This window comes from Equus quagga, chromosome 5 (assembly GCF_021613505.1).
Source record: "Equus quagga isolate Etosha38 chromosome 5, UCLA_HA_Equagga_1.0, whole genome shotgun sequence".
NCBI lineage: Eukaryota > Metazoa > Chordata > Mammalia > Perissodactyla > Equidae > Equus > Equus quagga.
Genome location: NC_060271.1, coordinates 93,479,121 through 93,492,280, shown reverse-complemented (window position 1 = coordinate 93,492,280; position 13,160 = coordinate 93,479,121). Strand labels below are relative to the sequence as shown.

Genomic DNA, 13,160 nt, shown 5'->3' with positions numbered 1-13,160 from the left:
AGTGCTGTAAAATGCTTATCTCAAGAAACTGTCATGCTAAGATGTACTAGCAGATCTTGAATGAAAGTAAATGAGATCAAATCCCCCAGGACAGTCTAATACACCGAGTTCTTGTTTTTGTTTATTATTGTTTTATTAATAAAAAGGAGAGAAAAGCCTCGATTTTATCAGGATTTGACCTATACAAATTGAAAATCTTCTGTCCAGGAATTTTAAAGGATAATATGTTTTAAAGGATAATATGTATCTTCATGGCTACACAATATGAACAGCTCTTCAGATTTTTGAGATAGTCTCTAGGGAGCATAAAGGATATTAAGCTAGCTGCAGGATCTTGTTACTCTTTCCTCCAAAGAAGCAGTCCTTAAAAAGAAAAGTTATATCTTGTAACTTCTTAAAATGTTTGCTAAATGACCAGCCCTATTGATCAGTCTAGCTCAGTGGTTTCATTTGGGAGCAATTTTTCCTTCTCCCTCAGGGACATTTGGCAATATCTGGGGACAACTTGGGGAGGCGATGCTACTGGCAACTGGTGGATGGAGGACAGGGATGCTGCTGAACATAGTACCATGCACAGGACAGCCTCTGACAACAAAGAATTATGCAGCCAGAAATGTCAATAGTGCTGAGGTTCAGAAATCGTGATCTAGCTTATGGTTTTTACAATGATAAATATCTAGGTAAGAAGTGAGAACTTGTATTATTGTCAGATTTCTACAACTCCAAAATGTTCATTTTATCTAGAGAAAAATACATGGCTATTTGTCTGCAGTGTTGCTTTATGAAGACAATGCATATACCACTTGAAAAATGTAACTTAGAACTTGTGCACCTGAGCGCACAACACCAATGCCTGATGTTGGCAAAGTCATCATGAAGAACCACTCAGCCTCAATTGTTTCTTTTAAGTAAGACAAAAAGATCTCTAGGCTGTGCAAAAATATATTAATTTTCTTTCCTTCTTTTTAAGATTGAGAAGATAGAGTGGGACACGTGGACCTGTGTCCTGGGGCCCACCTGTGAGGGAATCTGGCCAGCACATAGCGATGTGACTGATGTAAATGCTGCCAGTCTTACCAAAGACTGTTCCCTCTTAGCCACTGGAGATGATTTTGGTTTCGTTAAGCTTTTTTCATATCCTGTCAAGGTAATGTTCATGTTTATCCTGTACTTGCTCAGTCTCATTAATAACCCAAAATCTATCTGTTGTATCTAAGTGGATTTCTAAATATCAAAGGCATAAGCAATCAATAATGTTATCTACAGTATCATTGTTATTTATGCTATGTAAAAACCTTCATTACATTATGTTTACTAATGTGAGTCAGATTCCCGTGGCATAGAATTCCTCCTCGAAAGGCCTTCAGTGGTCATCAAATCCAACATCTCACAAATTGCAAAGTATGAATTTTCTTTACGTCTTGGACCCGTGCCTTTCTAACATGTGCTAGCATACTTCCAGAGATGGAGATCTCACTACCTCACAAAGCAGCCCAATTCATTTTTAAATAGCTCAAATTGTTAAAATGTTTTGCTCTATATTGAGCTGAAATTTTTTTCTCTTTAGCCAAAGTTCTGCCTTCTGAATTATAGCTGAATAACTCCAATCCTCTCACAGTCTTCATATATAGGAAGATTGTGATTGACTCCCTGAAGTTTCGTTTTCTCCAGACTAAACATCTCCAGTTCCTTCAGCTAGTTCCCATAAGACATGGTTTCCAGCTGCCCCCTCCCTGTAAGCACACTCTACTTTATCAATTCCATTCTAAACTATCTCATCTAAAACTGAATTCAGTGCTTCAGATGTCATCTGACCAGCTCTTGGTATAGTGGGGCTCCTACCTTCTTGTTCTGCTTTTCTGTTTGTGTTAAACTGAACTAAAGCATCAACTCTTTTGGCTGCAACACTACACAATTGAATCATAGATACCGTTCCCAAGATGTTCAGGTTATCCCCCATCTTGTGCTTGTAAAATTGATTTTCTAAAATCTGTGTACAGAACTTATATTTGTAGCAAATAAGATTCATCTTGTTTATTTCATCTCATTGTTCCAACCTGTCAACATTTTTAAAATATCTTTTCAAAGTATTTGCTTTCCCTTCCAGCATCACATCATCCTCTGATTTCACAAGTGTCAGTTCTAATTATAGAAAGAAAAAAAAGACAGGCTAAAACAACCAAACACCACCACCAGGAGCCCCCGTTCAACTTGACATTTTATTTATTAAAGCACACACTTAGTTACAGTTCTTCAATCAGTAACAGACATTTAAATCTATCTGACTATGCTCACCCTTCTGTCTCTAATCCAACAAGACATCATTAAAGACTTGGCAAATATCTTGCTAAAAACCAGATTGATTGTGTCTCTGGTACCCCTAATCTCTCCTTCTGATAAACCCGTCAATAAAAGATACGGGGTTAGTACAGTAGACCCCTGTTGCTGCCTGGTAACTCTTTCCAAGTGCTTATCGATCTTCTGTGTAATAATTCACCCTAGATATTTTCCAGGCATTGCATCAACTCATGGATAAATATTTGCTAGAGTGTACTTGTTTTCCCTTTTAGATACAGGGACCTTTTTATGTCTGATGCCGCCTTTCCTGGTTTCTAAACTCCTCGGCGATTACTGACCTTATTTCTGTGGTGACATTTGAAGGCACCTGTACTCAAGTATTTGAACTCTATTTTGGCCTTTCTGGTTTGAAGAGCATTCTCTTTAATGGAAAAGTAAATCTGCTTTAATATATCTTTAAAATATATCTTTAAAATCTACCTTTATATATCTTTAGTATCTTTGTAATGTTTATGTAACTTTATGATATATAGCTTTAAAATATTTTTCAGTTGTCTTAGTTTTTGACTTTAGCATTCCAGAAACTATATTAAAGTTGTCTGTGCAAGACTTTTGTGTTCATCCTTGGTTTTTCATTCTTCCTTCTGTCATTTGTACATTTAAAACCTGAGCATCCCGGTTGCCTCTGCAGCCACTTTGGTTTCTTTAGATGTCTTCCTCTTTCCTTCTTCATTTGTTATTGTCTGTTCAGGTAATAATTTTTGGTAGCCTTTTCTAAGATTCACTTCTGATTGTGTCCACATTCCCTTCATTATATATCTCAAATTTCAAAGCCACCTTGTGGCCTTCTCCCAAAGATCCATCATGTCCCTGTCACTTACCAGCCCTCCCTATTTGCTCAGAATTCAGTTCTATGTAGCAGTTTTCTGTGCTACTTCTACATGTTTGGAAATGAGATTGCTCGCAGGACAAGTCAAAAAACTAGCGATACCCTTGTATCAGTAGACTAAGGTTTTGGCAGATATTCAGATCGCTGAAATCTCCATAATACTATTGCATCATGCTCCTGCTCTAGATTTATTTTTGGTCTTGGAAATTCGTCATCCACATCCCAGCCTGACCAGGTGTACTGTCTATAGCACCAATTTCAGGCTGTGTTCCTCAGACTCCCAGAGCTCCAGGGAGGTTCCTCATGGACAACCCCAGGAAACAAGGGAGGGGCCAAGTAAAGGGGCTGTGGGGCCCTGTCTCTGCTTCAGCCAGAGTCACTCTGTGTTTTGTATTTTATACATTGGGCTTCTGTGTAAGATTTTTTCCAACATTTTCTTATGAAAATTTTTCAAGCATACAAATAAGACGAAAGAATGATAAAGTGAACTCCTAGAAACCTACCACCTGGATTCTATAATTGAAAGTTAGTTGTAGCCATCAGGATACTTACCCCTAAATGTTTCAACATGCATATATCATTACCTAGAGTTCACCATTTGTTTGTGGTACTTTTTAAGTAAAATTTATATACAGTTGAAAGGCACAAATTGTAGGGTTCCTTTTGGTGAGCTTTGGCAAGCACATACACCTATATAATCCAAACACCTATCAAGATGTAGAATATTATCATCACCTCAGGAAGTTTCCTCATGCTAACTTCCAGGTCAAACTCCACTCCCACTCCACTCTCAGATGAAAAAACTGTTACAATGGTTTTAACCATAGATTAGTTCTACCTGTTCCAGAACTTCATATGGGATGATCAAGTAGGTCCTGTTTTGTGTTTCGCTTCTTTCACTCAGATGTTTCTGAGATTTCTCCAAATTGTTGTGTGTAAGAATAGTCTGTTCCTTTTTAAAGCTGAGTGGAATTCCATTGTATGGATATAATAGAATTTGTTTATCCACATGGTTATCAATGGACACATGATTTTCCAGTGTTTGGTTATAATAAAGCTGCTATGACCATTTTTGGACAAATCTTTGTGGACATAAGTTTTCTTTCTCTTAAGTAAATATGTAGGAGTGAAATTTCTGGGTCATAGGAGAAAATCTATGTTTAGCTTTTTATGAAACTGCCAGACCTTTTTCCACAGTGGTTGTATCATTTTACATTCTCACCAAAAATGTAAGAGAGTTCCAGTTGCCGACATTCAGTGTTGTCAGACTTGTAAAATTTAGCTGTCCTAGGGAGTAGTATGATCTCATTGTGTTTGTAATTATGTTTTCCTGATCAGTAATGATGCTGAGCACTTTTTTATTTGCTTATTGGCCATTTGTGAAGTGTTTGTACAAATCTTTTGCCCACTATTTTAAATTGGATTATCTTTTTATTCTTGGGTTTCTACTGTGTAAGATTTGATTGAAGAAATGGTGTCAGAATTTAAAAGCATTTGAAAACCACTGGCCAATATAAACTACTTTGATAGTATCATTTCTCTTTCACCGTTTTTTCAATTTGAATTTTCTGGCACGCTCTTCCTCCCAAATACATGGACCCAGGCTGATGAATATTTCCAGCTGTATAGTCACACTTCTCCAATGCTCTGGGTCTGTTGGACAAAGTTCACCATCTGTTCTGGACCGAATGTTTGTGTCCCCCACCAAAATTCATATGTTGAAGCCCTAAATTCCAATGTGACTGTTAATGTAGAGAGGGCATTGATGGAAATAAAGATAAATGAGATCATAAGGGTGGGGCCTTGGTTCGATACATTTAGTGTCCTTATAAGAAGAGACACCAAAGAGCTCACTTCCTGTCCACACACACAAACACACACACACACACACTCTGAGGAAAGGCCACATGAACACTTTCTATGTGCTCATGTAAGGTGTTTATAAGCCAGGATGAAAGCCCTCACCAGGAACTAAATTGACTGGCACTTTGGTCATAACCCCAGACTCCAGAACTGTGAGAAATAAATTCCTGTTGTTTAAGCCACTCAGCATGTGGTATTTTGTTAGGGCAGCCCTGCCAGCTGAGACACCATCCCATTGCAGTATTCTAGCATTGAGTTCCATGTCATCAAGTCATGGTGATATTTATGAGGTCTTAGTATCACCACACAGCTCTCTCTGTCAAAATTTCAAATCTGTTCGTTAGACTCTAATATAGTGTCGTCTTCTTGACCGTTTTCCTGTTCTCCTTTCCTGTGAGTTACAAGGCCTCTCTTCCAGGCGTTTTTCTTTCCTTGACAAACGTGTCCTTGTATATTCAGTTTTACAGTTTAAAATCTTCTTGATGAGGTCATTAGTCCCCTGATAATCAATTGTTTCTAGTCTCCATGAGATAGACTCTCCTTTGCCAGAGCTCACCCATTTTCCCAGTACTTTTTAAAAAAATTATTTGTGTGTGTGTGTGTGAGGAAGATTGTCCCTGAACTAATATCTGTTGCCAATCTTCCTCTTTTTGCTTGAGGAAGATTGTCTTTGAGCTAACATCTGTGCCCATCTTCCTCTGTTTTATGTGGGATGCCACCACAGCATGGCTTGATAAGCAGTACTAGGTCTGCACCAGGGATCTGAACTGGTGAACCCCGGGCCACTGAAGCAGAGAGTGCAAACAAGCACTACACCACTGGGCCGGCCCCTGTTTTTCCAGTACTTTAAACCGTGTACCAGAAACCCAACTCTGTCCTTTGACTCCATCTATTTAGCTGGCTGATTGCTTCCCAGAGCCTCCCTTCCTTTCCAAAGCTGTACCCTTCCACTATATCAGAGGTTAAAATACCACCATGTCATTTACATTTTTAAAACCCACCCTCAAGTTCTTAAGCTTCCTTCTCAGAACATCAAAGGCTCTAGAGATTGGTTCTTCAAAGAGGAACCTTGTAAGTAAAATTTTACAGAGAGAGATACTGTATGTGAAATGTTGTGAATGTGAGGTACATAACTTTCGTCAGGTTCTCAGGAATTTCTCACTGAAAGCAGTTAACAACCAGCATTCTAGAGATATATTCCAGATTCTCTATTCTTCCATGACTCAATGAAAGAGGAAAGTTGTTGTAGCAAGTCCTGATGGGTGTTGTAGAAATGTGTCATTTGGCATGATGTCCCAGAAAGACAGCTCATCTGACCAGCTGTGCCAGGTCTTTAGGAGGCTCCTTCCATAGGCTCCAAGGGAGCCACCAAACATCCCTGCCAGCCTCTTCCTCCTGGGGGAGGAAGGTGATTTCCTGGAACCTTCTGGTAACTTTAAATTCCCTTTATTGTTCAATGGAGCAGTGATCTTGTTTCCTATTCTGAGAATCTTGACTCACCCTCTACTGGAAGAATCTCAGCTTTGTTAAATAGCTCCAGTGAATCAGAATTTTTTCCTCTTTTCTCTTTCTTCTCTGTGTCGCTTTCTTTCCCTCTGCAACCCAATTCTGATCACCTTAGAATACTTTTTTCCCTGAAGCTTTCTTTTTGAATTCTCCTGTCTAGAGACCCTGTGTTCCCTCATATAAGTAGGAATGTAGAGAGGCATTTCTCAGCTCTTTTATTTTCTCCTCCTCTCAAGAAACCAGCTTGCATTTGTAGTAGATAAAGTGGGCAGGTTCCTGCTTCCAGCAGGAAGACACGTGGCTGTAGCCACTATGACTGTCTCTTTGTTTCCATGCCTTCTGGATCTCACATGCTCACACAGTGGTTTTCCTTGGAGGTCCTTATTTTGCTCCACCTATTGGCTCTGCAGGACTGCTTGGAAATGCTACCTGCCTGTTTGCTTCCCTAATCTTTCTAGACTCGGTGCTCTGCTGAGGAGTGGGCAGTTCAGCTCTTCTGTCAGGTAGGGGTCAGCCGAATACAGAGCAATCTTGACCAAGAGTATTTCAAAGTCACGGACTCTCCTGCACCTGTCTCCTGCCATGTGTCTGTGCTGGTTTCAGGTTCCCCAACAGGCCAGTCCAAAATTCTCTGGAAGCCTCTTGTCAATTATTAAATAAAGTTTTTATCTGGGACACCACTGGCCCTCTCACGACCTCAGAAAGTGCATGCGACTTCTCACATTGCATAAGGTATTCCCTGGGAGTCGCTGAGAGGATGGAAAAACTCTCCCTCTTTAAATGACTTCCACTGGAGCTGTTTTTGCCAGGCTGTGGCTCATGAGCCAAAAATGGAAGCTGGTTTCTGGTGCCAGCTTCGGCTTCCCACCACTTGTCAGGACTGCCCTGGAGTAAGCAGCTAACTCACGTTCCACCCTCATCCTTCGCCACCTGGGGATAAACATGGTGTGCCCTGAGCATACCACTCTCAAGAGCTTTCGGTAATTACTAATAAATTGGGTTCAATTTATTTGGTCATGTTTGTTGAGAAGGTGCTTACTTCATTTTTAAATCAATTATTTGAGTGTTTCTAGCATTAGAAGTTGTTTCCAGTGTCTGTGGCAGAAACTGTCATGTAAGTTTTAAATCTTACTTGAGGCCCCAGGATTATAGGAAGTTCCTTGTTCTTCTGTCATAACCTGGGCTGTGGAACAGAAGCCACTGTGGAGGATGACTGGGTAGAGACCTCTGATCTCAAATGTCAGTCAGCCCACAATCAGGAGTTTACATTAGAGACCTGTGGAGAATGCACATCTGATATTTGAGAGAAACAGAAACAAGCTTTTTATACTTCCTTAGGCTCCCAGAAATAGGTTCTGTAGTCTAAAAGTTTTTTCATTTCCTTCCGAACTATTTATTGAGAACCTATGATGAGCCAGGTAATGCTTTAGGGAAAAAGGAGACCTAGTTCCTGCCCTCATGGAGCTTGCATTCTAGAGAAATGTAGGGCAATTGCCACTTACATGAACTGTTTCATTTGTATCCAGTAGAAGCCACCCTAGAGAATAGCATGTATGAAATAGTCCAGAGACAGAAATAATGAGACTCCAGATGGGGTAATTGCCAATTTCTGGCTTTACAGGGCCAGCACGCAAGATTCAAGAAGTATGTAGGGCACAGTGCACATGTCACCAATGTGAGATGGCTGCACAATGACTCTGTGCTGCTCACGGTTGGCGGCGCTGACACAGCCTTGATGATCTGGACAAGGGAGTTTGTGGGGACCCAGGAGAGTAAGTTGGTGGACAGTGAGGAGTCGGACACCGACGTGGAAGAGGATGGAGGTGAGCCCCAATTGCTACTCACTAACTGCACCTTCCTTCACATCCCCTCCTGTGCCACAGCAAACCAACTCCGCTCCCCATCTCTTTCTGTTGTTTGAGGCTATGACAGTGATGTTGCTAGAGAAAAGGCCATTGATTACACCACCAAGATCTATGCTGTGAGCATCAGGGAAATGGAAGGCACCAAACCACACCAGCAGATGAAAGAAGTTTCGATGGAAGAAAGGTATGGTGTTGCCAGGTTTGTTTGCATTTATTACACCTGACGACAAGAGACTCGTTTAAACCAGAGTGCATTTGCTTTGCCCTCAAAGTTGCTACTTGAGCTAGTTTTCTATGTATGTGCACAGAGTCATAATCCGTACACAGGCCTAAGCTGGGGAAAATTGTCCACAGCCCTCATTATGTGGCAAAGGGAGGGTTATGCTTTGCAGAAATTGTTTATGGAATATGACTTGAATAGACATGAGATTTGGTTGGACTAGTCTACCCCTTGCCCTGAGAGCATGTCAGGGTAGCCCAAAAGCTGTCCTGAATGTGATGGCTGACCTAAGAGTGTGCTGACTAGAGAGACAGGTGGAAGGGCAGGCTTCTAAGGTCATGGAGGAATATTTGTGGGTTGTGAAAAATAATCTTCTATTCTAATCGGAGTCTCCGTATTACACTCTATCACTTGGTGTGCCTTTTCTTACTGTCTTCACCTGCCCAAATTTGTTCAAGTGTTTTGGGCGATTCCAGGCCTAATCTATTTGATGTTTTTGACTTGGATCCTTTGTGTAGAAGGAGGGTTTCTAGTATTATTTTAGGCCTTTTTGATGTGCTATTGTTAAGTATTGATAAGAGAAATTGTCAGGCACTTCCACACTTCTAGAAAAAACAACTATAATTACTACAGTTACTTAATGTACCATATTCATACTAGGGAGGATAAATATTGAATAACAGAGAATCTAAAGGGAATTTCATGGATCTCAAAGATGTTTAAGAATTCTCTGTGAGCTCTTCACATTGACATGGGTTCAGTGTTCACAAGTACCCTGGTCCCATGATGTATAATTAATGAGATTCAAGTTGTTTTTTGCATTCAGCATGGCTTTCTGCCTAATAATAACTACTTAATAAATCTGATCTATCTCCTTTTACTATTAGGTGGGAATTTAAACACAAAGAAATAAAATGTAATTTCCCCCTCCTGCTTCAGTTCAGTGGCAGATATTAATATAAGCATGATAAATGGTAGGTGTACTATGGGCAAGAAGATTGAATCTGATGTGAAAAACCCTAAATCTTTCCTGGCATCTTTGTTAGATGTTACTATGAAGGTTTAGAGTTCTCTTTTGATTACTAAAAAATTATAGAGATTTTTCTGCTATAGTCTATAAATTATAGTTTATTTTGCTTGCGACTTGGTTTTTTAGTGGCCACAAAGAGGAAATAATTTTGCAGGACCTAATTCTAAGAATCAAAAAAAAGAACCATATGCACATAAGTGCATGAAAAGGCCTACCACTTAAATTATCCACTCTGAAAAACATTTGGCCTAAATTAAACATACTTTTGAAAAAGAATTACCCAACCTTTCCAATTTCACATAACATTATGAAATGAATTGACTTGGCCATTATTCCAAGGTTGTGTCTTGCTGATTTCTACAACCCCATGTTTCATCATGCTGAGATTTAGACTGGCCACTAAGATGTAGAAATCTAACCAAATTCCTAATTCCAAATTCTACAGCTGGTTTCCAGCCTAAACTGAAGCTCATCCGAACCTCTCTTGGTCTTGGTGTCTCTTTGGACAGGTCTATAAAAATCTCATACCTGCTCAATTTAGGAAGAGTTGGGAGAGGTGAAGGTAGAGAGGACCCTAAGAGGAATTTTCAGTCTAGAAATCCAGAATTTTGAAGCTCCCTCATTTTCTTCTTCACCCCAGATTGGGAACTTGTCATACATTAGCATACATATCATTGACTTTTTAAAAAATATGTCTACAAAAGAAAAAAAAATACTTCATAGCATTATGGGATATAGAAGTAGGCATTTCAGTAGTTTACTGGCACTTTAAAAAATAATTCACACCAGGGTGTAGTGAAGAAAAGTTGTAGTGAAGAAAACAATTTTAGCATAAATATAGGGTCCAGAGGAATAATCAAGCCTTTTCCATAGATAGCAACGTCTTTGATAACTTAAAAAGCCTTGACAGCATCAGTTCCCTGAGGGGGCTGTAACTAGAGAGCAGGATGCCGGCTGCACAGCATGCTGGGAGCAAAGCAGGACCACACCAGGAAGGGGCAGAGAAGGAGCAGTTAACGGTGTCTCAGCAGCCTTCATGAGGGCAAGTCTTAATTAGAGTGAGAACAAGTGGTCTCCACTAGTCCTTGTCAATAATTTTAGGGGAGCTCGAACCTCAGAAATAGGACTGTAGGCAGCTTCTGAACTGCAGAAGAGAGAAAAGGGTGCCAGGCAGGGTGGGACATTCGGAAAATTTGTGGGAAAGCAGGATGAGAGAGGAAAGGTGGGGCAGGACTGAGCCCTTGGGGCGGGGGACTCCTAACAATAAGTCAGGCAGACAGCTCACCTGAGTCCTCACTTGGGGTACGAAATGAGCTCCATGGACTCCCAGCGTCCCAGGCAGAGAGAGAGAAAGACAGAGAAATGCTGGGAGCCTCGGACGTCAGGAGCATGGGGCCAGGCAGCACCCAGGTTCTCCCTGGGAATATTCAGGGCTGTCAACCCTGACACTTGCTCCCTTTGACTACTTCAAGGCCTGCCGATTGGAGAGGCAGGGTCTTTCCTTGACCTTCCCTTCATTGTTCCCTCCTGTGTATACCTGCAAATACCGGCCTCACCTGGGTGCCTTTACTAAACACCTGTGCGGTGACATGCACCAGTAAGGCTAAGGGGAGACAGATACTCGAGGGCCGCAAGAGATCTGAGCTTGGAACACCCACTCAGTGCAAAGACCTATTTTGCCTCTCACCAGTGTTTCAGGAAGTTCTGCTTCCGCTTTAAATCTCCTTCCAGCTTAGAAACTACAGCGTGAGTGCGGCATCTGTCCCACTGAGAACAATGCCCTGAAGGCAGCTGCATATTATGCATCAATCAATTTTAAGCGACTGTATTCCTAATTCCTAAAATTTAAGACAGTCATAGATTGTTTCTAATTAGACAGGTATTTGATTTTAAAATAGCTGTGAGGCTTTGGATTGTGCTTCTTTGTACAATTTCTAACACCTTGTGAGTTCTTACTCTCCAGAAGTCATATGATCTTCAGTTCCAATCTTTTGAGAAGTGGCAAAGCTCAGAGAAATTTGTAATTGTTCTCAAAAGAATAGGTGACACCTACCAACCTGTAGTCCTTTGCAGGTGTCAATTGAGTCTCCTGGTTACTCACTTCAACTTTGCTCTAGAGAGCTGGGACGCCTTGGCCTCCTTGACCTCCCACGCTGGTCTAGCCAATCCCCAACCATGGGTGAGCCCTTGGGTAATCCTGCTGCTCCACTGCCTTGTGTGGCATATGGCTGAGGAAAGTCTTGAAGTCTTCTCTGACTTTGGGAATCCATGCTTTCAGACCTCATCTAGGCACTCAGAGCTGCCCCACAGCTCTCCCTCGCCCCCAGCTGACTCCACCTCATTTTGGTCTAGACAGCCTTTCCAGACCTCCCCTGTCTCTCAAGTTCCCAACTCCAACCTGACACACCCCTTGCTCTCAACTTTTGACCTTGTCTCCTACTTTGCCCTGTTTTCTCATAATGTAAGAGCAGTTTTGTCCATCTGCAAACTTAAATTTATTATTTAATAAATATTTAAAATGTCAGGAAGTTCCTTTTGAAAGAAGGAAAACAGGAGGAGGAAGCATAGATTTTTAGAGCAATTTACCATACAAAATGCCTATCATCATCACAGCACAATGGATGGTACCAAAATCCTGTATTCTGACTTGGGTAAAAACGGTTCTTCTCCCAAACTCATCAGAGGACAAAATTCCTAAAGTTTGCTCAGTACCAAATTACTAGTGTTGCCTATAAGATTATGAAGTTTCTTTCAATATATTATCAAGATCACACCTTGTTTATATATCGTTGTTTAATTATTTATAAGGTAAGGCTTTTAGTTTCAAGGGGATCACCCAACCCAAACTGGCCTAAGCGAAAGGAACCCACTGGCTCACACACCTGAAAATCCAGGGATAGGGTGACTTCAGGTGTCACTTGTTATGGAAACTCAGATCTTCCTGGCAGGACTCTGTTCTCTCTCCATATCTCAGTGCTGCTTCCTCTGAGCTATTGCATTTCTTCAAGTAGAAAAATGACTGTAGTACCTTGAGCTTACAGTCTTTGCTGTTCAAAACCAGCTGGAAAGAACTGCCTCTGATTCACAAGTCCCCACAAATGTCTTATATGTGCTGTTTACTCTGGTGGGTCACATGACCACCCTGGAACCAATCACCATGTCCTGGAAAATGTAAACCTTTGACAATTCTTAAGTAAGAAGTCACATGCCACCCATAGACCAGCAGTGTAATTAGCTCCACCAGAAGTAAAAATCCAGGGCTGTTATCAAAATTAGAGTGATTGCTTTCTGGAAGGACTGAAACAGCAAATGACTACTACACTCCACCCTTTTCTTGTCATATACTGCATCCAACCACACATCCAGGATCTTGGGGAGTTGTGAAGTCTTCTCATCCAGGTCTGGATAAAGTTCCTCAGAGTCCTCTGGCTAACCATAATGTTAACTACCATAACATGCCAAATAGACAGTGGAGGAGACAGGACAGAA

General features: G+C 41.0%; 1 protein-coding gene across 4 annotated transcripts in view; it reads left to right on the top strand.

Moving 5' to 3' along the window:
- EML6 (EMAP like 6) overlaps positions 1 to 13,160 on the top strand; it is a 253,213-nt gene that overhangs the window by 198,129 nt on the left and 41,924 nt on the right. For all 4 annotated transcript variants that reach the window (XR_006888845.1, XM_046663360.1, XM_046663358.1 and 1 more), the window contains exons 26-28: positions 971 to 1,147; positions 8,178 to 8,379; positions 8,479 to 8,605. Coding sequence is in view for 3 of the 4 variants with exons in the window: in XM_046663360.1 (XP_046519316.1) it covers positions 971 to 1,147; positions 8,178 to 8,379; positions 8,479 to 8,605 (506 nt within the window). In the remaining variant the exon portion in view is untranslated. The remainder of the gene's footprint in view (positions 1 to 970; positions 1,148 to 8,177; positions 8,380 to 8,478; positions 8,606 to 13,160) is intronic.